Genomic DNA, 27,080 nt, shown 5'->3' with positions numbered 1-27,080 from the left:
TTCAAGCGGCTGTGCACCGATTCAGTCTCAGATGTTTCTCCACTTAACGGCTTGTAAAACAGTGGAAGAAAGATAGTAGATAAACTTACAGAAAGGCTTCTGTTATAGGCCTGGAAAAAGGCTCTACTTATTCCTCTACAGTAACAGGAGTCTTGAAAAGCCCACATGAAGGTACAGAAAAGAGAGTGAAACAAGAACACCACGGGGCCTAGCACTGCACGCAGTCTGCAGACTGTATTTTTCTTCCACACTTTCCCCAAGCGATATATGCCCACAAGAAGGAGACAAACTTGTAAGAAAAATTCTTACTGCTGCACGGCTAAAAACAATAACAGAAAAAAAAAAAAAAACAGGCTAGAAAAAAACTTCCTAAGCTTTTGTTGTAATTTTCAGGGGAACAGCCTGATTTTAAAATTAGGAACAATTTCACTTCTTAAGATCAAAGCTTGTTGGGGGAAAATTAGTATGTAAGAACTTCTTAGGTTCTTACTGTTTTCTCAAGTATGTATCCAAGGGGCTGAGCTAGAATCACTCTGGAACCCCTAGTCCTAGCCTAGTTAGTAACCTTTCACACAACCCAGGGTCCAAACATGAGCTACACTTTAAAAAATTGTTACTAAGAGGGGTGCCTGGGTGGCTCAGTCAGTTAAGCGTCCGACTTGGGCTCAGGTCATGATCTCATGGTTTGTGGGTTCAAGCCTCGTCCAGGCTCTGCGCTGACAGCCTGCTTCGGATTCTGTGTCTCCCTCTCTCTCTGCCCCTCTCCCGGTCACACTCTGTCTGTCTCTCAAAAGTAAATAAATATTAAAAAAAATTGTTACTAAGAGTTGGCAGGTAGGTGGGCTTGAGGGGGTGGGGTGGTCTCAGCTCACCACTGGCTGGGAAGAGGACTTCTCTACCTCCTACTCCTTCAGCTCTAATTTTTAGCCACAGTTTAAGAGGGGAGGTGAGGCCAAAGAGCACTGTGCACTAGTTCCAGGTGACAGTTCCTTTAATTCCTCTCTAAATGTCTGAGAGAGGGGGGTAATGGATGGAAGAGAGAGAGGGGGGGAGGGGGGAGAGAGAAAAAGAGAGAGAGGAAGCCAGGTGGCTTCTGCTTGCTTTAAAACTAGAACACTGAGGGGCACCTGGGTGGCCCAGTCGGTTAAGAATCCAACTCTTGGTTTTGGCTCAGGTCACGATCTCCCAGTTCTCGTGTTTGAGTCCTGTGTCCGGCTCAGTGCTGCTGGTGTGGAGCCTCCTTGGGATTCTCTCTCTCCCCTTCTCTCTACCCCTTCACTGAACTCTCTCAAAATAGATAAATTAACTTAAAAAAAAAATTAGACCACCGAGGGCAAGAAAGAGGCAGGTTTCAGGCACTCGGTAAACTGAAAGCAAACTTCTTTATTGTACACAGTACAGAATATAACGCAGCTTGGCAGGATGCATACGGCCCTGCGCAGGGGAAAGTATTTCAAATCAACTGGCAGGTTAAAGCCTTTCTGCACTGTAGACTTTCCACACTCTGGAAAAGAAGCAAAAATAAAACAAGAAAACAAATAAAAAAACCAAAACCATCCGGGAGGTGCATGAGTCCGATGGGAATGCAACGGTGATGCCGCCATCCTAGGTCCCGTGACAGCACAGGCCACGCGGTTACAGCCGGGGAGAGGGGAGCTCGGGCTACAGAGGGTTATTTTCATACTTGCTAAGACAGCGTAAATTCATCAAAAAAAGAAAACCCAAACCAGGATAAGTAAAGAAAGAAAAAACAAATCCTATACAGCATTTACAACAAATAAATCTCTAGCCAGCTGGGGGTAAAATATGCATCTATATATAGACTATGTGGAGGTTAGAGAGCTATAAATATGGTCTGGAAAGAGTCCTTTGATTAGAGTACAATGCTAATTAAGGCCCAAGCTAGAGGTTCAATACCTTTGTGGGCTAATTAGCTTCCAATAGAGGAAAACCTCCTGTTTTCAGAGCTGTAAAACGCACCCCCTTATCCCTAGGACCCTCTTCACAGACATGCTGCTGGTCTTAAGGGGGACTGTTTGAGACGGTAGCGCACCCCATTCGTAGGAAAACAAATCAAAGCCTGTTTCTTCCGCTCACCGTGTCGGCACGGTCTTCCCCGTGTGAAGAACAGCAGTCGTTCCTGACGTGCTGAGTGCCGCGGGGAGCACGGAATCCTACCAGCAGGGCAGGTAGCAAGGTACCACCACCTCCTAAGAACTTTTCCTCTACTTCGAGGCCAACTTTCACATAGCTTTAGCTGGGTTGTTTAAAACTTTTCCAATATAATACAGCAATCCGAATAGCTTTTTTTTTTTGAAGGTGGCAAGAAACTAAAACGCTAGCACTGTTTTTACCTGTCAGTGTCACACGTACATCTGAAACCCTATCGAATCATATGCAGGGTTTAAAGTCCAAGGATTAAAGGAAAAAAAAAAAAGAAATGAAACAGACGAATGAAATGGAAATTGTCATCAGTCACGCCCAGGGAGAAACCCCCAGGGTTCCCACCAGGTGGCCAGGTTTCAAATGGACATGATATGTATTATGTACATATGCTTTCCAGAGAGGGCGTGTTAGAGAACGCGGGGAACTATACACATAGAATCTCAGCGGGGTGTCCAGGCTGCCCTGCACACCTCAAAAATGTACAACTCAGGTGCAAATGTTCTGTCAGGCTGTCTGGTGCAGAAAGCACAAAGCAGGCAATAAAGTGGGCTTGGACACTGCTAAGGGCAAGCCCCCAGCAAAGCCCCTTTCAAGCTGCAGCGTCTTCATCGGTCGGCACCGCCCTGCTAAAGGACGCAGTGCGCAGTTACCAAAAGGTTTGTTTTTTTTTTTTGCTTTAAATACCAAAACTACAAAAATCAGTTTATAAACTGTTTTTCCAAAACAACCACCAAAACAAAACAATCCCCCGAATCAAAGCAAAACAAAATACTGTCAAAAGTGTAAATCACCCTTCTGAAATGAAAGCCATCCACACACGGCCGTGTGACTGGGAAGAGAAAGGGGGCTTGTTCTACTTGGTGACCACATGGCTAGAAGGTTCCCAAGAGTAGCAATGGTTTATTATTTGAGAACCATGGAGTGGGTAACAGCTGTTCTGACTTCCCCCCCGCCCCCATCCTTCTTTCTAGACCAAGGGGGAAACATTTCAGATTGAGCTAGAAGAACTCTCCAGATTTTAAGATCTATTTTTAACCCTTCATGGTTTGAGCCTCCCCGACTTCGTAGCCTACCTACTCTTCTACAGGTTTGTCATTTCTTGTTCAATAAATTGTGCAAATCAGAGCCCTTCTACGTAAAGGCAATTAGTAGTCCGCGATCAATGCAGATTGTCACACACTCCATCCTGGTTTGTGGGCACTAACCTGAACAAGGTATTGCTTTGCATATATTGTCCATGGGAAGGAGGCTCCGTTTCAATCTCTTCCCAGAAACCTTGTCAGGGTCAGAGCTGAGGCACCAGCCTTTTGGTGGTTTCTCTGCCCCTCCCTGTCCCCACTCCCCAGCCAAGGTATCGGTCTTTAAGGGTGCCAATCCAGAGACAGCTTGAGTTCTCCAGATAATACTCAAAGGGCAAGCTTTAGGAACAGCCAAAAACACAAACAAAACCACTGCCCTCATTTGCCTGAATGGGAACTGCTAGCTCTAGGGTTTGGCCGCTTAGCCGCTCAGAAACTTAGTAAGCAAAGCCCTCGGCATAGGGGAGGCTGCTGCAGCGATCCACGTCCAGGAGGTAAGCCGGGTTGTCTTCAAAGTGGGTCAGTGGCAGGGTATCCTCCTCGTTGAGGTGACACTCAGACTCTGCCTTCAGGAACGGACGCTGGTTGTCAGGGAAGGCCATGGAGAAAAGGGCATCCGGGTCACAGACAAATTTATAGACGTATCGCTCCCCAGCCACCTGAGAGAGAAAACATGCTTTATAAGGCCCAGCTGGAACAGGGCATGGGGAGGATGGGAACCAAGGGTAGGATAATGAGATAACTGAACGTCATCAAGTTCTCAAGGAGCCAGGGACCAAAGGAGGCTCATTAGTAGTTGATTGTCCGAATCATTCAGATTTACTTTGATCAATCTTGGGGACCTGTTAGCTGCCAAGCGTTGCGTTGACACCACAGCTCGGCACTTGAAAAAGAAGATGCCCGAATTTCAAGATCACACTAGATAGGCTATTTTATTTATTTGATAGGCTCTTTTATTTTAATTTTTTAAATGCTTTTTAATTTGTTTTTGAGAGAGGGAGAGGGAGAGAGAGAATCCCAAGCAGGCTCTGCGCTGCAGAGGCTGGCGTGAGGCTGGATCCCATGAACCTGTGAGATCATGACCCGAGCTGAAATCCAGAGTCGGATGCTTAACTGACTGAGCCACCCAGGAACCCCAAGGCTTTTATTTAAACAATTTTTTAAGGGGCGCCTGGGTGGCTCAGTCAGTTGAGCGTCCGACTTCGGCTCAGGTCACAATCTCGCGGTCCGTGGGATCGAGTCCCGCATCGGGCTCTGGGCTGATGGCTCAGAGCCTGGAGCCTGCTTCCGATTCTGCGTCTCCCTCTCTCTCTGCCCCTCCCCCATTCATGCTCTGTCTCTCTCTGTCTCAAAAATAAATAAACGTTAAAAAATAAAAAAAAAAAACAATTTTTTAAGTTTATTTATTTATTTTGAGAGAGAGGGAGAGACTGAGTGTGCGTGAGTTGGGAAGGGACAGAGAGAGAATCCCAAGTGGGCTCCACGCTGTTGTGCAGAGCCGGACATGAGGCTCTAAATCAGGAACCATGAGATGGAGACCTGAGCCAAAATCAAGAGTCGGACGCTTAACTGACGCAGCCACCTAGGCTCCCCTAGATAAGTTCTTTTAGAGAATTCTCACTGTGTTATACTCATTTACCTAGGAAGAAAGCTTACGATGAGGCTGGTGCTTAGTGTTACAAGGGGGATTGAAAGGTTAAATGCAGCACAGGGATCACGTTTTCCGTTACCTCCAAGGCTCACAGTCTTCACAGTACAGCTTTGTTATTCTGAAGGGCTAGGAATTTGATCAGAGACCCTACGTGGGAACTTAAATTTGTCCTAAGCCAAGTAGAGTTGCTTTTTGGCTTACCTGTGGTTTTACATTATGCATTCCATGGCTGCTACACTGAAGAACTGCTAACTACCTTTTAATGAATTTTATGCATGATAAGATTATTAGAACCAAAAGGTCTTGATTCAAAGGCCTCACAATGCAGTTTGAGGAGCCATCTAGGTCAATGGGATCACCTGTTCTCTGCTGGTTGTTTAGCATCAGCACAAGAAGACACACACCACTCAAAATCAAACCTGATAATGCGCTTCACTTGGGTAATGCAAAGGGGCAAGGGAAGGCAGCTAAAATTACTGATAAAATAAACATTTTAGGCTCAAAAATTCAAAAGATTGAGTTTAACCCTGCCCTTCAGTCATTCTGTTGTGATTGTAAAATCTTTTTTTGAATTTTTAAAAATCTTTATTTATTTTTGAGAGAGAGAGTGGAGGAAGGGCAGAGAGATGGGAGACACAGAATCTAAAGCAGGCATTAGGCTTTAACCTGTCAGCACAGAGCCCAGTGTGGGGCTGGAACCCATGAACTGTGAGATCGTGACCTGAGCCGAAGTCGGACGCTTAACCAACTAAGCCACCAGGCGCCACATAAAATCTCTTTTTAATTGCAGAGATATGCCTTTGCTTCCAAATCTTGGGCTTAACAAATCTGTGGCTACAGAGGCAGGTTGTAGAGGTAACAGAATTATCCTAATAGGTCTCAGGTGCCTGGGTGGCTCAGGCAGTAAAGTGTCCGACTCTTGATTCTGGCTTAGGTCATGAGCTCGTGAGATCGAGCCCTGCATTGAGCCACACGTTGGGCTCAACGCTGGGCATGGAACCTGCCTAAGATTCTCTCTTTCCCTTTCTGCCTCTCCCACACTCACGCTGTCTCTCTTTCTTACTGAAAATAAATAAATAAAACTAAAAAAAAAGAATTATCCTAATAAGGCCTAAAAACTTATTTTATGGTGATACTTCTGTCTAGTCACCAGAACATGGCTGTCTGCACCAACGCTCTTTGGAACTTAAACACTAGGAGTTAGGGGCTATGTATGAAACTGGACAGTTAGGATCTTCACCAAAGCAAGACTTAAGGGTGGCAGATGTACACAATTAATCATCCCTATTTAGATTTTTTAAGCTATAGATTTACACTAAATCTTGGATTCCCTCCCTCAAAAGCCAGTACATGTATGTAGAAGAGTGAGGCAGGAGGGCATAGTGGAAACATAAGATCAGGGGCCAGGACTTGATAGCTTCCTATCCTGGTTCAGTTACTAATGAGTCTTAACCTCTGTGAACCTCAATTTTCCCTTTCAAAAATTGAGGGTATGGGACTATAGCTTTTTAAAATTTCTCCCCACATGGGCATGCTATCATTCATCTTTAATTAGTTCTCATTTACTCATGGGTCATGTGACCAATACAACAAAAATCCCTTACACTGACTGGATAGTGCATTACCATCTCTGGAACATTTTCCCATAAATTACCCTGTGAAATTGCTGCAACATTTTTCATCTCCATTTTTATTGGGAATAGAGTCTTTGGGAGGTTAATACAAAGCATACAACTAATAAATGGGAGTGTTAGGATCTGAACCCATCCAAGTTCATTCCTGTGCCTTCCTTTACTCTTTGCCTGTTTTATTCTCAGAAATGAAGTTCTCTTCTACTTCCTTAAAAAACAAGGACCTAGTCATAGGGACAACTAGTTCAAGTTCCAGATTGGATCTGGAGTTGGAAACAGCAAAGGAATAACAGCTCTTCTTCCTGAATTTAGGATTCCACCTGATAGTATTAACATTAAAATGGTGGCGGGGGAGAGGAGTATGTGTATGTGTAAAGTTTGGGGGAAAGCGGAAAGTGATTGCTAATGGGTTTAGGGTTTCTTTCTGGGGTGATAAAATGTTCTAAAATTGATTGTGGTGATGGTTGCACAACTGTGAATATATTAAAAAACCACTGAATTGCACACTTTACAAAAAGGGGAAGTAGAATAGAGTGATTGCCCATCCTAGAGTCTCTATCAACGCTGTGCCAAGCACTGAAGTGAAACCCTCAGCCCTGTCCCAAAGGAGCTTGCACTCCTGTGAGGGATACTGACAAGTAGTGAGTAACTTAGAAAAAAGAGACAAGGGCCATGATAGAGATACATGTAGGTGCTACTGGAAGCAGGAAAGGGACCCAACCCGAGGACTTCAGATTCTTGGAGTGTTAAGGTGATTATTGGCTGGCCAGGCAATGAAGGGACTAGGAATGTTCTAATTCTTAAATAGGATGATAGTTTAATGTGTTTTTTTTTTTCATTTTTTAATATGTCTGATGAATTACATGCATGTGATCTGTATTCTTTGGTAAACAAATACTACATTAATTAAAAGAAGATGGCTGTGCAAGTGACAGAGGTCAAATGCAGGTAAGGAAACAGATGTTAGGTGATGGTGCCCAGACTGGGAATAGCCTTATAGTCTATATGAAGCACTAAAATATCGTAAGACTTTATTTTTATCTTTACCTTACGTCTTTATCCAGAAGACAATGAAAAGCTGTTTAATATTTGTTAAGCTGGTGAGAGGAATATGGGGTCACATTACCACCTGCCCACGAGAAAGATAAACCTGGCTTCAGCATAGCCAGGTTCTCAACAGCAATGGCCATATGCTTCTGCCAAGTGCATCTTATCGGCTACCACCAGACTGCCGCGATGTGTAAATGTTAGAGTCTGGGTTATAGCACAGCATAAAATATGGTGGCTACGAATGATGAACCAGTGATCTGCCATTGCCATCTTCTGCCTATCCATAGGATTTTCAGACTGTGGTCCTCTCACCGGCCACCCCAATAAGTATTTTGTGCTGGCTTCCTCAAAATACACTTCATCCTTTATTCTGCAAACAACCTGCTACCAGGTGATTCTGTTGCCATTTTATAAACCTTGGGTCTTTAACTTGAGTTCCAGTTTCTATAGGTTCGGAGAGAGAAACAGGATTTCCTTATTCCTCTAACACTATTGAGAATATTAAACCTGCAGCTGCTCTGGAAAACAGTGTGGAGGTTCCTCAAAAAATTAAAAATAGAACTACCCTATGATCCAGCAATAGCAATGCTAGGAATTTACCCAAGGGATACAGGAGTGCTGATGCATAGGGGCACATGTACCCCAATGTTTACAGCAGCGCTTTCAACAATATCCAAATTATGGAAAGAGCCTAAATGTCCATCCATTGATGAATGGATAAAGAAGATGTGGTTTATATTACAACAGAATACTACTTGGCAATGAGAAAAAATGAAATCATGCCATTGGCAGCAATGTGGATGGAACTGGAAGGTAGTATGCTGAGTGAAATAAGTCAGTCAGAGAAAGACAGATACCATATGTTTTCATTCATATGTGGATCTTGAGAAACTTAACAGAAGACCATGGGGGAGGGGAAGGGGAAGGGGAAAAAGATAGTTACAAACAGAGAGGGAGGGAGGGAGGCAAATCACAAGAGACTCTTAAATACAGAGAACAAACTGAAGGTCAATGGGGGAGTGGGGGAGAGAGGAAAATGAGTGATGGGCATTGAGGAGGACACTTGTTGGGATGAGCACTGGGTGTTGTATGTAAGCCAATTTGACAATAAATTATATTAAAAAAAGAATTAAATCAAGATATTTAGAGGTCTAGGTGTTTTGACAACTAAAGATTTCAACTCAGCACTTATGGGAGTAAAGACCTTCAAGTTGATTCCCTGATGTACTCATGTACTATGGATGTAATAGTTGGCCTAAGTTTCTGGACATTTTTGTAATTAGAGGCAGTTTAAATAAAGCAGAGGAGCCTAATTTTCCCATAGTGTGCTCCACATGCAACCTCTGGTTTCTGTGTACCCAAGAGCATTAAGAGTGCTCTTTATATCTCATTTGACTCTTATCTTAAGTTTGTTTTTCCTACAGCAGAATCATTTATGAGGCTGACATTTTCTCCCAGCCATTATAAACAGTCTTATTATGGAAGCCCTTGGCATTTTCTTTGAAAGTGGTCAGAGCGGTCTAGGTGTCTCTCATCATTGCTCACCTTCTGCATGATGCCCTTTTCGTAGTAATAGCGTAGAGAACGGCTGAGCTTGTCATAGTTCATGGCTGGCCGGTTCTTCTGGATGCCCCAACGCCGAGCAACCTAAAGAGACAGGAAGACAGAGAGCAATGGAAACTCATTCCCTGGGCCTGGTGGTTTTCTCCCAATCCCAGGAGAGCCAGTTCTGTAATTTGACTGCTTTGGTCAATGATCCATTTCCCTGACCTGGAAGCAAAATCACTTAATTCCCTCAAGACCAGATGTTCAACAAAGGTGATGATTTAGTCACAACTGCTAAGAGGTGAGATCTAGAGGTGGAAGAATCCTAGCACTTTAAGATTGCAGAGGGCTTGGCTAAGGTCCCAGAGGAAGCAGGCTCTCTAGTGTTTCTCCACATATGAATTATTGACCAATACCCATAGACCATTAACATGTTGCCATTAAGTGCTATGGCTTCTGTAGCAGTCAATAAGGAATAATTAGAGTGGTCATTCTTGAAACATTAGAAACACACTAGTGAGTTGCTAATGGGCCAGCAGAGCAAAAGTTCAATTCTAATAAGATTGGCGAGGGGCTGGGAGCTGTTTACTTACTGCAGCTCATGGAGTAAGGGGGAACCGGATCATTCCAGCCCACTGCCATCCAATCCCCTGCTCCCAGCAGACTTACAGAATGGACATTAAGACATGCGGCACCATTATCCACTTAATGAAAAATTAACAGGGCTTCCCAAACAGTTATGAAGTGCATTATACCCAACCCAGGCCACCTGAGGTGCAGTGATGGGGATGTAACTGGAGCTTGGGGCGAAGAAGCCTTACAGCAAGAAAACTTCCTAGTAGACTTTCCCAATCATCAGGACAGCCAAGCAACTTCTGTTCTCAAGTATCTCAACATCCAAACCCTACCTGTAAGGATGACTGGTCAAGGAGAAGAATAACTCCAGAAACATGAGTCTCCTCAGAGGTCTTTAAGTGTATGTAAACCAGGGGCTCATGTTTTGAAAATCTGAGATCGCTTTTGGAAACTTAAAAAAACAAACAAACAGAATGACTGTATTCCTTTGATCTTTAAAAAACCAGATGTTACACACAAAATGGGAAGTAGGAAGACTGCAAACGGGAAAGTGGGTCATAAAAAACGCATTTCACTTAAAGTTATTTCCTTAAAGTATTTGGGCAGAATGAAAGCAACATCTTCTGAAGTCAGGATTCTAAGCTGACCTTTAAAAAAATATCAGAAATGATCTGATAAGCAAGGAAGAATGCGTCTGTCCTAATTACATTAGAATAATTCAATAGCCATGATTCCTCTCTGCCTTGCAACAGACCATGTGAAAGTTAACTTTCCATTTGTTTGCCTCACGCCCCTATGGCAAACACGATGTCCCTGGCTCTCCTTTCCCCATACTGCACCCATTCAACTCCATCTTTGAAATAGCCAAAAAGGCACAATTAAGCAAAAATCCATCCCTTGGTTAGAGAAGATACAACATTTTAAGCCGGAAGAAATAGTGGTAAAAGGGAAACCTGCTAAACCAATTCAGGTCTTTCTACCCTGTTCAAAAGCAATGACACCATAAAGCTGTCCTTGAAGTACTATGAGCTGTCAAGTGACACAGGGGGCCTTACAAAAGAAGCCCAGCCTCAACGTCTTACTGTATTCAGTGGTGGAAACCAACTCTTGAACATTCTCCAACTTCAGCCTTGGCCTCTCCTTGCTGTCACTTGCATATGCAATAGCTTACTGGAGAGAGGTTGTGCATATGCGCTGACTTTGAAGCAGCTCTGGTAGCCATAGTTACTGACTCATCCTCTTGGGCCAGGGCCCTGTGATTCAATAGCCCTCCCCAGGGCTGCTCCTTCCACAGTAAGGCATGATACGGCACACTGAAGGCTGCTGGAAATGAGGGCTGCCCCATTTCTGGGGGAAGGGGAGCAGGCAATAGCTTGTCAGCAGCTCTTTCTTTCATTTTTTCCATTCATTACTTCGATAACGTGCCTCTTGAGGACGGAGGCTGAAAGAGTTAAAAGACTCACATTTCTTTTCCTCCCTTTTCAAGAGAGAGCAAGCCACAGCACAAGGAGCGGCTCTTTCTAGCAGCCCATCCTTTTAAACCTCCCCATGGCATCAGTTATCTGCCACATGTTCAACAAACAACCCTACCCCCCAAAATATTCATTAATGCAGATTCACAGTTAAAATGGCTCCAGATTAAAGCCGAGTCAGTCATAATTGAGAGGGTGCTAAGCTGGATGACTATCAAAAGACATTTGATTAGGGGGCCTGCCAAAACGCAGTTCTAAAACCACAATTTCCATGCACAGTGTAATGGATATTATGGATAATTACCCAGAGTGCACTACTCAGCCACACAGCTGCCTACAATTACGTCCCAAACAGCTTCCTCCTCCGCTTCACCCTTCAAGCTCCCCCCATGACAACGTCTTACAGCCTTTTCGAGGAGTTGGTATCTTCCTGACTTTAACAAAGAGTAGGGATGGCCAAAGTTATACAACCAGTAGGTTAAGAAAACCAAGGCTGCAGGCTGTGTGTCCTGAGGCCCAGTGCACACACAGAACAGAATCGGTCCTAGAACATCAGAGAATAGAACATTCAGAGTTCAGGGAATGCTGGGGGATTTCAAGGTGGAGTGGAAGGAAGTACTTCCTGAAGAAACAAAGCTGTCCAGTCAGCCGAGGGAGGCGCAAGGCCACCACAGGCCTCTGGTGCGACCTGGCTACTTGACATTTATGAGCATTTTGCATTAATATTAGTTTCCCTATTAAGTACGAAAGCAGGGGCCCTTTACCATCTGTTCATCGTTGTCTTTACCACTGGTAGGAGAGCAGAAGATTCAATAACAGCTTTATAAAGGGTCATAACCAGGTTTACCTGCAGCTGCACAGCCTGTGCTTAGGCCTGAGGCAGTGGCAATAAAGTAATAAAAGCTCCTGCTTGTGAAATGAGATAAATCAATAAGGGCTGCCCACATGACAGATTTGCTTTCGAAAAGCCTCAGTGAGTCTAGGCAACATGCTTTCCTCAAGCGTCATATAAACCTGGCTGTGATATCAGGAAAAGGATGTGGGGTGGGGGGGCTCTCCAGTAGGGCTCCATTTGTACATGACTTAGCCCAGAAGAAACCTTAGAAAAACACAGTAGTACTAAACTCTGGCTTTGAAGGGAGACTGAGTCTTAACAGAAACTGTTTACGATAGATGTTGACACATTTCCATTTTCATGAATGATACAAGACAGGGAACGCCATACAGCTTCTTTTTATAACTGCCTTCAATGAAGCCTTTCTTATCAGTCCTATCAGTCAGGATTCTTTATAAATTCCCAATCCACATAGTCTCCTTTTCTCATCTTAACTTTCAGATCATCTTCTTTTTCTAAACCAAGTACCAAGTGGTTACTTCCTGCTGTTAACTCCCAGACCAACTATCCCCTTGGTGTGCTGAGTGAGCCTTGGTGTTAATCAAACAACATCTAAAACTGTAGTTCTTGCTCAAATGCCTTCCAATAGGACTGTTCCCATTTCGATTAAATCCAACTCAAAGACAACTTCTGCTCTGCTGGTTTAATATATAATGCCTAGGTATATGCTACCAAAAGAAGCATATGTCAAGATCTTCAGGGCAGGGCTCCCCCCGCCCCCCATTTATGATCTCTTTAGATTTTAAATCAAATAGAAATTTAAAATCAGCGCTTTTGGAATATGCCAAACTGAAACCATGATTTAGTTCACTTTGTTATGTGATATTCAGGAAAGGCATTTTGTGTATTTTCTCCATTGAAGAAATGGTATTGGTATTATCTGTAGGCCTATCTGTCAACAGTTCTGGGCAAAGGACAGTAATAATGTTTCTTTGTCTATTAAAATAATGAAGGTTTGGGGTCACCTCTCAACTATTGTGATGCCATGTGATAAGCTTAAAAAAAAAAACTAAGCTCATAAGACTGACCCATTTCTGATCACTTTATTTGTCTAGGTTAGAGCCATTTGAAATATGCTGTGGGGAAGTTGCATCTTATGTTACCAAAATGTCATACAGTGTGTCCGTGTAGCCTCAAATGTAGCCTGACTCATACAAGGACCAACACCAAAACAAGCTGGTATCACGAAACAACACTTGAGAAAGACTTTCCAAGATGGAAAACAGACGTTATCTAAATGCAAGTCTTTGTGGCCTCACTCTATAGATTATGCAGATGTTTAACTAATACTTTTTGTGTTTTCTCTAGTGGAGACCCCTGCGTGTCCCTGAACTGTAAATTGTCCTATCGATAGGAAAAGAACTGCCAAGCCCATTGGCCAGGTCAGAGCGTGAATGAGAAGGAAGAGTGTATTTCACATAGTGAAAAGCCTCAATGGAGAACTAAACGAGCACCCGTCACCATCACCATCATCTTCATCATCATCATCAGTGGGTCAAGTATCATCCAAGTCTAGCCAGTGCTTACCTCCTCAGGTTCGATCAGCTTAAACTCCATGCCACGACCCGTCCAGGCAATGAAGTGGGCATTTGCTGGGTCATCAAGCAGGGTAACCAGGAACTGCCACAGCTGAAGAGAACCTCGTCTCTGATAAGGGGGCCCCTCCCGATACATGGTGGGCTCTTGTTTGACTTTGCCTATTTGGGACAAGGATATACATGCAATACTTTAGTCTTAAGTTTCTCAGGTGTCTCAGGCATGAAGGAGTTATTCTCGCCGACTCGGTGTTAACAACACTGAGGCGCTCTGACATCTCCAACACTCTGGCTTAGCAACAAACTGGAGAGGCTACTTACCTTCCAGTCTCTCAGGAACAACACAAGTGTCGTCAAAGTACAACCGGGGATCTTTTTCATATGAAAAGCCTGAAGGAAAAGTTAAAAAGAAAAACCATGTTGCTTGACAAACTCTATCTGTATTCTATTAACACTCTGGATTTAAGGACTAAAATGGAATTCTACTATTTCAGGTCCGAAGCCGTATTAATTGCGGTATGCGTGCCAGTCTGAATTTGGGGGGCTTCAAAAGGACTTAGGCATTTGTGTTCTGATGTCTTAGTCAGAGAGGCATCGATTCCTGCTATTTGAGCTAAGACTGCAGGGAAGCGCTGAGTCACGGGTGAGTTCCTTCACATCTTGTTATGAGGTCTGTGTGGGTCATTGTTGCTGTGGCTAAGCTTTTATATCTGAAAAGGCATCTCATCTATTTCCATTGGCCTAGCTGGGAGGATTTGGTTGATCTGCACGTAGTCTTGCCATTTTCCTTCTAGCAAATATTAATTTCAACTTTTCCTACGAATCGTCAAGACTTCCACTGTACCCCATTCAATTATGAAGGAGCTTACAGGGTAGACGATGTTGCCAAAATGAGTAAAGACATGGGCCTGGGGAGGACTGTGACCAGCAATAAGTTTAAAAGCAAGTTGGCGGTATTATCACCAGACATAATGGAGGAAATCTGAAGATTTCTTCTAGCAAGAAAACTTATTCATTGTCTAGACAATAAAACAGAGGTCAAAAAAGGGGAGCTGATGGGCTCAACACATGGAAATGGAAATGAAAGGAAGGTAGGGCAAAAAATGAAAGGGGTCAAGGAGAAGGAAGGATGGCCAGCACTCTCGGTCCACAAACCCTTAATAGGCATTCGATGCTGACCACCACGTCACGTCACCAGGCACCCTGACAAGATCACTGTTCAGTTCAAAGCCAGTTAATAGACAGGCTTGATGAGGACCACATCCTTCTCTGTGGCCTAGCCTGGGTCTGACGTGTGAGCATGCCAGCGCGCCTTCAGGAGAGAGCCCTAGCAGCTCCTGTGTGCTAAGCCATGCGCCCGTTCCATTCATCTGGCTGCAGGGTACAGGCTATGTGTGTAGGGTATGTCATGGGGAGAGGCCAGGGGAGCTGCTCTGCAGTGAAGGACTGGCATTAGATGCTGAGAGGGATTTGCTAGGACTTGAAAAACCCACGGGGAAAGATGCCAAGAAATAATCTGCTGTTCTTTAAGATCAAGTTCTCGGCAGGACCAGCACCATTTTTAAGAGGCCTGGGACGGGAAAGCACTGCCCAGCTTGGAGGAAACTGAGATTATTTTGAGGTTTGTATTATTCTCAGCCCCAAGCGCTATTTCTGTTTATTTAACAACATCAAAGGAAGCATATTTTATTAGCATTTATTTATTATTTAATCCAATAAATATTTATGCCAGGCACTGTGCTAGAAGGGGGTAGATAAGAAGAATACAGACTCGGTGCTTGCTCTCATGGAGCTTGTATCTCGACTGGGGGACACACACCAAAAAGGCGGGGGGAAAAGTGAGACACAGGGTAGTGTGGAGCATTAAGGAGTGTGGGCCCTGGAGCCAGACTGATGCACCTAGATTAGCTGCGTGACCTCTCTGTGCTTGTTTCCTTATCTGCTGACAGGGGAAGATAGCCATTCCTACAGTGTTGTGTGAGAATACAATGAGTCAATATATATTCTGTTACATTGATCTGTTTTATCTTTATGCCAGGGTGCCAAGAGTAGTTCCTGGCACATAAATGTACAATAAGTGATAGTTTAAAAAAATGAAGAGAGTAGTTGTACATTGTGATAAGTACTATTAAGAAATTAATTGGATAATGTGAGAGCTTTCTTTTAGAATTCTCTGTCATGGATTCTAAATTCCTTGAGGATAAGGACCATGTCCTGAATATCTTAGTATCCTCATATCACCTTGTACATAAGTGCTCAACAAATCTTTGAATAAGTATGAAAGAATCCATTACAAAAAGATTTAAAAATACAATACTAACTTTTCTGAGAGGGAGAAAGAGCGCACACATGCTCGTGACAGTGGGAAAGGGGCAGAGGGAGAGGGGCAGCATATTAAGCAGGCTCGATGCTCAGCCCTCCATGCAGGGCTCGATCCAACAACCCCAGGATCATGACCTGAGCTCAAATCAACAGTCGGACGCTTAACAACCTGAGCCACCCAGGCGCCCCTACAATGTTAACTTTTAAGTCAGGGATTCAGTGACTCCTATGATATATTTATTTTCCAATCTGGCACTAGGAAACTGACTTTATGACAAACGGTTATACTTTATATTAGCAACAAGAATTACATAACCCCTCATGTTTCTTTCTTCTTCTTTTTTTTTTTTTTTTTGGCCTTGGCTGCTAGGAAGCTATATATTTCCTGACTTTCCACATGGATTTTAACACTCCAGTGATGTCTTAATGGCCTTGTCAAGTCATCATGAATAAACTCCTTCAATGTTTACACATCTGTCAAACTTGCCATGCTATTTTTGGCACCGTTCTTCCTCTAGGTAAGGATACTACATTCACAGCAAACAGGAAAAAAAAAATGTACATCTAGATGAAATCCTAGGTTTGGCTTTCAAACCAATCAGATGAAGGTCTGCCGGTGAGAGTCGTTTTGGTGTCTCTGTGGTCACTAGTCCCTGCCACACGAGGTTCTCTAAAACATCTGCAAGATGCTCTTGATTTAAGTGAAATTTAAGTCAGTTAAATTTGCACCAGCAGTTACATCAGTTGTGGCCACAACCACCAACCACTCCACTGAAGGTGGCAGGAAGGAAGGACCTGTGTGAAGAGCCAAGTGGAAACGAAAGATTCACGCGCTCTGCAGAGATTCCAGGTGAATGCTAAGGCGGGCCGGCTATCTTAGTAATCACAGATGCCAATCAGAAACACTTGTTCCACTAACTGGCGCCTGTGGTCAAGCACATATAAATAAGAAGGAGAAAAAAACCCACGCCACGGTAATTTAGGGCAATTAAGAATGCAGGTCTCTTTGCAAGTAGCTTCCCTGATGTGTGTGGGGTCAGGGAAAGGAATGGGAAAGAGGAGGGGGAAAACACATAAACTCGCCAGATATTCTGTGTGTAGTAAGCAGCCCAAAGCTTTACTAAAAATATTTCCTTTAAGAGCATGCTCCTTCCTAAATGTTGTAATTATGCAAAATGTTTTCCTCCCTCTCTTCCCCCACTCCCTCCCAGTCTGCCTGCTGCAGACATCAATTGCTGCCGCAGAAACATTCGGGAACCTGGAAGAGAGCCCCGCACAGCTGTGCCGGTCGCAGTCAGAGGTCCGGTAGACAGCCCTTCCTTCCCAGGGCTGGACACGCACTCAGAATATTCTCAGGCACCCAATGCAACCACACTGGGTCTTCTCTCTCACCAGGACAGTGGGAAGCAGCTACCCATAGAAATCATGCTTGTAAACCGGTAGCTTACAAAAATGAGCAGATGCTTCCTAGTGCTGTTTTATTAGCTTTTTCAACCTCCTCAAAACCTCTAGAGAACAGTGGTTGTCAGCCTTGGATACACATTGGAGTCACCTGGAGAACTTTAAAAACTAATGCCTAAGCTCCACCCCGGAATTTCTGAGTTACTTGTTCTGGGTGAAGCCTGAACACCAAAAGTTTTAAAAGCTCCCTAGCTGGGGGGCACCTGGGTGGCTCAGTTGGTTAAACGTCTGATTTTTGGCTCAGGTCATGATCTTTCAGTTCGTGGGTTCGAGCCCCGTGTTGGGCTCTGTGCTGACAGCTCAGAGCCCGATTTGGATTCTGTGTCTCCCTGGATCTCTGCCCCTCCCCCAGGCGCGCGTGTGTGTGTGTGTGTGTGTGTGCTCTCTCTCTTTCTCAAAAGTAAATAAACATTAAAAAAAATTTAAAAGCTCCCTAGCTGATTCTAACATGCAGCCAAAGCTGCAACTCATGACACTATAGTAGTTCTAAAACTTGAGAGCCCATCAGGATCACCAGGAGGGCCTGTCACAACACAGACTCCTGGACTCCAGCCCTGAAGCCTCTGATTCCATGGGGCGGGGCGGGGGGGGGGGGGTGGGGAGCAGGTCCTGAGAACCTGCATTTCTAACAAATCCCAGGTGAAGCTCATGCTATGGGTTTGGGGAATCACACTGCTCTAGGTATTTGAAGACAGATATATATGACAAAAAACAAGACAAACTTCTGTGGAAAATGTTCTAAGAAAAATACCCATTTCCTGTTTAAGTGCCCAGAGAAGAAGTCCTAAACCCACCATCTCAAGTTGTGACGTAGTTCCCCAGTTCCAGTTTAGGCCAATAATGTTATATACAGCCATATAAAACCTCCTTGAATGGAAATGTGGAAACCAGCTTGGTTTACTTTTTCTTCATGTTATTCCATAAACTCTTACAAGTTAGAGTCATTACTATTGAAACTGATGGTGGCGCTCACTGTGTTCAGGAGTGTGCCCCAAGATAACTGAAGATTACCATCAATTAGCTCTCATTTTCATGACTTAAGAAAGGCTTAACCTCGGATCTCACATCTGAGCCTGGAAGCTGAGCATGTTAAGCTTCCTTGAATATTATTTTAAAAAGCATTACTTGCCTTCATGGTTGCTGGAGAAATACCCCCCTCTGATATAGGACGACTGGCAGTTAGGCACTTCTGAAAGAGAAACAGACACACACTTTGTCAATAGTTTCTGCAGGTGAATCAGCATATGGGTTGAACTGCAGCTCTCCAGTAAGGCCCCCTAAAGCTTCCCCTACCCCAAGGTCATGTCTTTCTGGTCCTGTCCTAGGAAAGAGGTACCACCCTAACAAGTAACATGGGGAACACTGTCACCCACCATTTGAAAGTAGGACTCTTGACTCCTAATCAAGAGAACTAGGAGGGAAAAACGATGCTTCATTCTCATAACATTTTGGAAATTTGCTAACACAGTTAATGGTAGAAAAAGAAACTGGCTTTCAAAAGGCCAAGCTTGGCCTTCTGTTTCTAACTGACTTGGGAGCTTTGGGGTTTGGAGAGGGAGGAGGGGTGCTTTAGATCTTCCCCAATTTGCCCCCCTTTACAGCGGATGGTCACATTCAATTCTACTCTAATGGGTGAAGGTGCTTTTTAGGCCCAAGAGATGAGGGGATTTGAGGTTAGGAAGCTAGGACAAGAGCTGGCAGGAGGGAGGGGATTGTTGTTTGCAAGTACATTTCCCCATGTTGGAGCTGGTAGAATCAAACCCATGCTCAAGTGAACTCTTCTTCAAGCATTACATTATCAAGGTGTCTATGGAGAGGAAAGCTGGTGAGCTGAGTTGTGCCCAGTTGGGACACACAAATTACAGATATGGTAACATCTGCTGAATGTCTTGAATTCAGGGATAGTCTGGGGTGAAAAACTTGCCAGGACAGATTAAAATGTCAATCCCAAAGGAAAAATGTTGCTGGTCATGCCTGCTCCTGAGAAAAATACATCAAAGCCTTCAGAAGGAAAGCCCAGTGGGAATTTTATAAGCTATCAATACCTATACACTTGATTTTTTTTTATCATAAAGCAACAGATGTCTGCCTTCTGTCTACCTCCCCAGGCTTTCTCATAACCCATTTCTGCCTGAATTAATCAATCTACATATTATCTCCCAGAAGGCCAAGAGCAAATTCTATATCCCATTCCATTTGCAAAAACCATTCAAATACATACTGCCCCACCCCTCCCCAGAGCCTTCAAGAAAAACACCCATGGAAAAGGCTGAAAACCCACACACCACCCTCAAATTCCCTTAGCACCAACTGCAAGAAAAGAGTGAAAAAGTTTAAGCAATTTCTGAAAGAAGAGGAAAAGAAGAGGAGGAAACAGTTTCTAAATGTGCAAACTGTAGAATTCCCACCCTCCTCTCCCCTAATGACCTCATTTAATGTGTCTGGCCTATAAGGTATGTAGTTAGTGAGCAGTGTGGGGGGTGGCAGGGGGAAAGCTCCCAAGTACAGCTTAAACTTCCTGATATGCTTCCATTTCTAGACGAGAGGTCCCATAACCAGACAACAGGTGCCCTAAGTGTCCAAACATGTTACCTCTCCCCATGTACACCAGCAGCCTCTGAAGGTTACCAGGAACTTCCCCCAATGAAAGCATAGCAACAGGGCAGTGAATCCCGCGAAGCAATCAAGACCACCTTTTCCATGGTGCGCCCAGCACTCTGTACTGCTATGTCACCCCAGGTGTGTTCTCAGAGTACCATTCATTCCAAGAACAGAAAGAATCCCACCCTCCATGTGGACCCTTTTCCTTATGCTCACACTGGGAGTTTATGAGTCTACTGTATTCAAAAAGAAATCCATGAAACTAGGGGCAGGACTAAAATGCAGAAATGGTATTTCCTTTGTCCAGTGACCCTAAGATAAGGGGTCTTAAAAAGGGCATTGCCAAGACTGGAGCTTCAGTCTTGGACTCGGACGAGTACTCCCTACCACTTTTGAATGCCTCCTGCACTTCCTACCAACCGATGGCTTTTCTGTTTTGTTCTGTATTTGGTTATGCATCAACAAGTCTGCTTCACTAGCTCCTAAGTTCTTAAAGGGTGATTTTTATAAAATGATTCCCTACGGCCCTGCACACAGAAGACAATACCGACCAGACAGATAAATGAGAGAATGAAGAAAGGAGTGGCATGATTTTATGCTAACCTGAATCAACGCAGTAATCCCGGGGCTCCTGCTTGATGCCCATTGGTGACTGGAACCCATGTGTTGGGGGGCCTGGCATGCCTGGGACCCCATGTTCATAGAGTGGATCATGGTATTCTTGTTTGAATCCCTGAGGGGGTGGGGGAGCTGCAGGGACAATAGGTTCGGACATTTGCCGGTGGTAATTGGGGCGATTATCTCCAGGAACTCCTGACTGAGGAGGGAAGGGGTGGCAGGGTTCAGACAGTTGTCTCTGAAATCTGTAAGAAGAAAGTAGTTACAGTTTTTAACTAAGAACACGATAAATACCTACTATGATTTAGCACTGGGAATTAGAAGTTCAGACACCCTCTTCCCAAAATTATACGGCATATTTCAGACTTCTTGAGTAAGGGAGTGGCAAAAAAGCAATCAAAGCAATGACATGGTAGCCTCTTATCTCCCATGCATGTTTATTTCATGCACAGTCTATTTGTACAGTTGGGCCAGATTATGTACCTAAATATATCAGACCACTTATCTGCAAATAGTACTAACATATACATATGTTTACTAGTTCATTCATTCTTTCCCCTGTAGACAGAACTCAATTTTAAAGACCAAAGAGTACAAATTCACCACTTAGAAAATGTAATTTAAAAATCCCATTCATAATAGCAATCAAAAACATAAAACCTCAGGGATAATCAGGAAATGTGTAAGCCATATAAGAATAAAAACCTTAAACCTGGGGGTACCTGGGTGGCTCAATCAGTTAAACATCTACCTTTGGCTCAGGTCAGGATCTCACAGTTCATGATTTTGAACCCTGCTTCTGATTCTCTGCCCCTCCCCTGCTTGCATGTTCTCTCTCTCTCTCTCTCTCAAAAATAAATAATAAAAACCTTTAAAAAAAACCCTTAAAACTATTTTTGGAGGAAAAGAAAGAAAATTTAATTAAAGAGGAAATATTTAGGATTTTGAACCTATTGGTTCCCTGAAAATTATTCTGTTAAAGCAATGCCTTCCCAAAATCAACCTGACAAAACGATTCTAAACTTTATTTAAAATATTCAATAATTGTTGAAAAGAAATAATGATTTTCTATTTCTATTAGATATTCACAACTTTTGTAAAATTGCAATAATTAAAACAGTAATACAAGGAATGAAAGATAGGCATATCAAAGGAACTGAATGTGAAGTTATAAAATGTCGAGTGTATTCTAAAATCTAGTACTTGCTAAAGTTTTAGCATTTCAAATTAATGGTGGAAAAGTTAGATCCTGTTTTATACCATATGTCAAAACCAATTTCATATGGATTCAAGATTTCAATGTGAAACCTTAGTGGTAGAGTAAATATATATATGAAAATATATGATCTTGGAGTGAGGGAAAACCTTTCTACACATCATACCAACAGCAGAAATCATCAAGATAAATATGGATATTCCTCATTGTATAAATCTCTATAGTTCAAAAAACACCAGAAACAAAATAAAAAGAAAACAAACTGAAGAAAACATCTGTAACAGTCAGAAAATATCAGAAAAAATAAACAAAACCAAAACTAAAACAAGCTGGGGAAAAGTCTCTAACAGATACAGCACTGTTAAATTTGTTGACAGAAGCAGCCTTTAAAAATCAGTAAAGAATGAATATCCTATGGCGCCTGGGTGGCTCAGTCGGCTGAGTGTCTGGCTTCAGCCCAGGTCATGATCTCGTGGTTGATGAGTTTGAGCCCGAGCCCTGTGTCGGGCTCTGTGCTGACAGCTCAGAGTCTGGAGCCTGCTTCAGATTCTGTGTCTCCCTCTCTGTTTCTGCCCCTTCCCCGCTCACGCTCTGTCTCTTTCTATCTCAAATATAAATGAACATTAAAAAAAAATTATGAATATCCTGGTAGAAAAAAATGGGTTAAGAATACAAATAGGAAAATCAGTAAAGAAGAGACACTAATGATCATAAACAAACAAAAGGTTCAAGTTCATTAGTAATTGAAAAAGTACTAAGAGAGAACAAGTTTGTCCTGGTTACTTGGAGGATGAACAGGCAGCTAATAAATCTGTGCCTGGCACATAAAAAGCGCTGTAGCTACAAGGATGGGCACCAATGTGGCTCAGTACATTATGATACGGCTACTCAGTTGAAAGCAACAAATATGATGTAATATACAAATATGTAAGAACCTGGAAAGGTATTTTTGATATATTGTGAAAAAGTACGAAGAACATCAAGTTTTTGCAAATATAAAAAGTACTTATGAAAAAAAAAGCATTTGTGGTGTCATACAAAATCCTGGGAAGAGCTGCACCTAAATGTGTGAATACTGCTTATCTTTGGTTGATTATTATTTTAGGTGATTTTTTTTTGTTCATCTACAATTTAATAAATATGATTATTTTATAATAAGACAGAACCATAAAACGCTTTTATTCTTAACTGAATATCATAACATCCTTTAGCTGTCGGAGGGACGCCTGGGTGGCTCAGGTCGGTTAAGCGTCTGACTTTGGTCCAGGTCATGACCTCACGGTTTGTGGGTCGGAGCCCTGCGTCTGGCTCTGTGCTCACAGTGCAGAGCCTGCCTCAGATTCTGTGTCTCCCTCTCTCTCTGCCCCTGCCTCGCTTGTGCTCTCTCTCTCTCTCAAAAATAAACAAACATTCAAAAATTAGAAAAATTATTAAGAAAATACCCTTTAGCTGTCAGAAAAATCTGAAACTGTGCCAACTGGCCTTTCTTTGTTGGAAAGGCAGTGCAGTAAAAAGGAAAGTGACAGAGGGCAGATTTTCTTGGCTTCAGTTTCCTCCTCTGTAACATGGGGGTGTATTAGCCACCAAAATGCTGCTGGAACGATGAAATAAAATCATGTCTACAGAGCCTGGTTTCTGCCACAGCCATACGCACTGACACACTGGTGTAGACTTCAGCGGTGCCGGTGTAGAAGTCAGAGAGTGTAACCCTCGAAGAGAGATGTCAGTCCATGAAATATGTATAAGGCACTCATCCACGTGTTTAAGGAAAAGCATTTCTGAATATATGCCCTCAGGTAGAAAGCAGGAGCCAAGGTTCAGGGAAAAATAAAAAACTGAGCACTAATTTCCCCCAATTTCTAACAATAGAATCCTGTCATATTAAGGCCTCCCTCCAAATTTAGCTTGAACCCTATTAATAGTTTTCCTGAGATGATTTAAACTTGATTTGAATCAATCTGTGGCAACAGGTGGCCAATAGATTTGTAGAACATCAAGATTTGAAATCCTTAACTGAAGAGATCAGGATGCATATAAAACATCGTTTAGATCGGGGTTTAGCATGGCACTCACTCTGTGTGACTCCTTACTACCTTACCAAAAGCAGCACCGGAAGATCATGTCACAACATGAAGACCACCAAACAATTTTACAAATACCTATCCTTTCACCCCAGACACCAAAGGCATCAGGATTTGTCTGGCCAATATATGAAGCAAGCTTTACAAACTACGGAAGCTTCGGCGGGCTGAGAGCCTTTCACCGGGGCGCCGACTGCATTGCGGTGCAACTTCATCAGGAATGTGGATTTTCAAGGTTGCTGTTATTTAAGGAAACCTTCCATGGTCTTTGAAGAAGTGCAAATTTGAAACCCGGGTTTAGGCTTGACATTTAGAACACAGGCCCCAGCAGCACACTGCAAACCTGAAATTTCTGAAGCAAATTCTGAAGAAGTGGGCAGAAGAGAAAGATGAAGATACTCAAGGCCTTATTTTTATCAGGTACCAAACCTACTGCTAGCAGGAAGGAACAGTAACAGGGGCACGTCTTCCACATTCTCTCCTCTCTGCCACCATCTTCGCACCTTCAAAGGTGACCTCCACAAGTCACTTCCTTTGATGGCGCCGAGAGGGCACAGAACCGCTCAGTTCTGTAACTAGAGCCTCTGCTGGCAGGCCCAAGCCCTTCCCTTCCTCTCGGCGCCTATCTTCTCAGCTTCCAGAATGAAACTTTAGAGTTGGCCTGGTGTGGTCCCTTCAGGAAAAGGTACTTCCATATGGGCACCAGCCAGCAGCCCGTCCCTCCCCCAAGCCGCACTTGAATGGTGCACGGTGCTTAAGGGCCCGGGATCTGCAGAACAGAGTCTATAATTGGGATGGTTCAGGCCGGGTTTGTTTTGAGGGAGTGGCAGTGGCAAAGGGGATCTTAAGGGTAGGTCACAGAACCAACATACTTGGAGAAAGATTCTCTCAGAGCTTGCTGTTGATAATGGCTTTTATTTGCAGAGATGAGTAAAGTAATTCCGTTCTTGTCCTTAAAATACATTCCGTGACCTTTACTCACTGCCCTTCATTTGAACCCCTTCCCCTTTCCGCAATCCTTTTGAAGTATCTAAGAATGTGTTGTATATATAATACAGCAATGACAAAGATGCCTCTTGTTTACTGAGGCAGGCAATCATTTTCAATGGAGAGGCAGCTTGGTTCCTAACAAACCCCTTCTCCTGCTCACCCCCCTCTCCCCCCTTCCTCCCCCAACCCGTCATCCCAAGAGAACTCCCCAGGCTGTGGTGAACTCACAATTGGTGAGCAAAAGGAGATTTCTGACTATTGGGTGAGCTTAAATTCAATAGGTTACGGATTAAGGCTTTTTCAGTGCCAGTTTATTTAAAGAAACAGTTATTTATTTATTTGTCAGATTTATATAGCGCCTTTCCTCCCAAGAGCTCACCCACGCTACCAACATTTGGTTTACGTTATGAAAACCGTTAGATGCTTTTTCTGCATTTCCTTTTCGGTTTCTGCTGCCAACACACAGAGTAAACACAATGCTTAGAGGAAGAAAGGAGAAAAGTGTGGATCTGATGAAGGCTACACAGTGGCTATGGGTGCCAGGTAAAGTAGCCATGGTTCAGAGGCCAGCTGGGAGAGGATACATAAAATCGGCCAAGAAACCAATACCATGTACTTAACGTTTCCATTTAGGCTAAGAGAAGATACAACAGGAAAGCAGCATAGCTGGGTAAGAGGCTGTGGCTGTGAAGGCAGAAGATCCTGGGCTGAAATCCAATCTTTACCACTTATTGGCTGTGTGACCTTGGGTGAGTTATATAACTGCTCTGAGCCTCATTTTCCTTGTCAATAAAGTAAGGACAACCCGGATACCTCTCCAAAGGTCTGTTGTAAAGATTACATAAACCAATGCATGAAACCACCCCTGGCACACTGTTAAGTTCTCAATATACACTACCTTCAAACACCACCATCAACTGCCCCATCTCATCCCCCAACCCCCAATAAACTAAATTCAGAAGCTATACAAATGTAAGGGGAGATCTTAAGGAACTGGGAGAAAACTATCACATGCACATAACAGAGTCCACTAGCTGCCTACCCAAAATCCATTCTCCTTTCTCACAATGAAAGTGCTGATTTTCATTCACATTTATTTCACACTAATGTTTATTTTCCTGCCATAAACCAAGAGCCAGACACTGTTGCAAAACAAAACTCAAACACTCCCTAAAAGCACAGCACAGAACTCTGCAAAAGCTCTCAGGGCTCTGTGAGGTCTGTCAGCACTGTGTACATGCAAACTGGACCATCTAAACTGTGATAAAACATTGATAGAGGAGGAACAAAATATGTCCTTTAAAGGCCTGGATGTTTGTCTGGTTTCCCAACATCAAACATGCAAGAAGGAAGGTGATGGAAATACAAGATGTCCCCAGAGTATCAGCTGCCGAAAGTATTAGTTTTATATGTACAACACTAATAAGTCTGACGATGAAAAGATTATAGATAAAGGGAGTTTCACCCGTTAAAAACCTAGCATCGACTGATGAAGCATCAGAAGTTCCTAAGTTGTGGTATCTGTATCATTTTAGGAAGATTCCTTTAATAGCTTTCTTTATGGATTATAAAAGCAATCTTTAAGAAGTAAAAGTGTCATAGAAGCTAGCATTTATTGAGTACCTTCTCTGTGCCAGTATGATTTCATTTAACCCACCCAATGTTTCTATGTGGGAAGTTATCTACTCTTCTTCCATTTTCACATGAAGAAACCCAAGCTTAGACAATTTAAGTGCCTGCCTGAGGTCATACGGATAGGAGACAGCAGAGCTCCCGGGACTCAATCCCAGGCCTAACTCCGGAGCCCATACTGTTTCTATAACTGCTTTTAAATACTCCCTTGATGGTATTTAAACAAAAATCATATAGTCCAGACAGCTAGAAAACTCCCATGTTTGGAAATTAAGAAATATATTTTTAAAGAACTACAGGATTGAGAGAACAATAGGATTGAGAGAGAATATTTCTATTGAAATAGAAAACACTTAGAACTGAGCTTTTAAATCAAATCAGAATTAATTTAAGTCAGGACTTGTGGTATGCAGCTGAAGCAGGACTTGGGTAGGGAAATCAAATAACTGGTTATCCAAATCAGGACATTTCAGGGAGTAAAAAGGAAAGGTATGAGTAGTGACTTCCAGATAAGGCATAAACCATATTGACCTGGGAAAAACTGAATGTATGGTCACCC

At 43.2% G+C, this 27,080-nt stretch overlaps 1 protein-coding gene across 2 annotated transcripts in view; it reads right to left on the bottom strand.

Moving 5' to 3' along the window:
• Positions 1-1,363: 1,363 nt before the first annotated feature.
• Positions 1,364-27,080, bottom strand: part of ETV5 (ETS variant transcription factor 5) — a 60,281-nt gene continuing 34,564 nt past the window's right edge. For both annotated transcript variants that reach the window (XM_042956514.1, XM_042956515.1), the window contains exons 8-13: positions 20,588-20,847; positions 18,513-18,572; positions 13,922-13,990; positions 13,593-13,762; positions 9,123-9,224; positions 1,364-3,904 (exon numbers count right to left, since the gene is read on the bottom strand). In XM_042956514.1, the coding sequence (XP_042812448.1) occupies positions 3,683-3,904; positions 9,123-9,224; positions 13,593-13,762; positions 13,922-13,990; positions 18,513-18,572; positions 20,588-20,847 (883 nt within the window). In that variant the 3' untranslated portion in view covers positions 1,364-3,682. The remainder of the gene's footprint in view (positions 3,905-9,122; positions 9,225-13,592; positions 13,763-13,921; positions 13,991-18,512; positions 18,573-20,587; positions 20,848-27,080) is intronic.

The sequence above is a fragment of the Panthera tigris genome, chromosome C2 (genome assembly GCF_018350195.1).
Source record: "Panthera tigris isolate Pti1 chromosome C2, P.tigris_Pti1_mat1.1, whole genome shotgun sequence".
Lineage (NCBI taxonomy): Eukaryota > Metazoa > Chordata > Mammalia > Carnivora > Felidae > Panthera > Panthera tigris.
The sequence above is the reverse complement of the archived record's forward strand: the minus strand, read 5'-3'. Positions and strand labels throughout refer to the sequence as shown.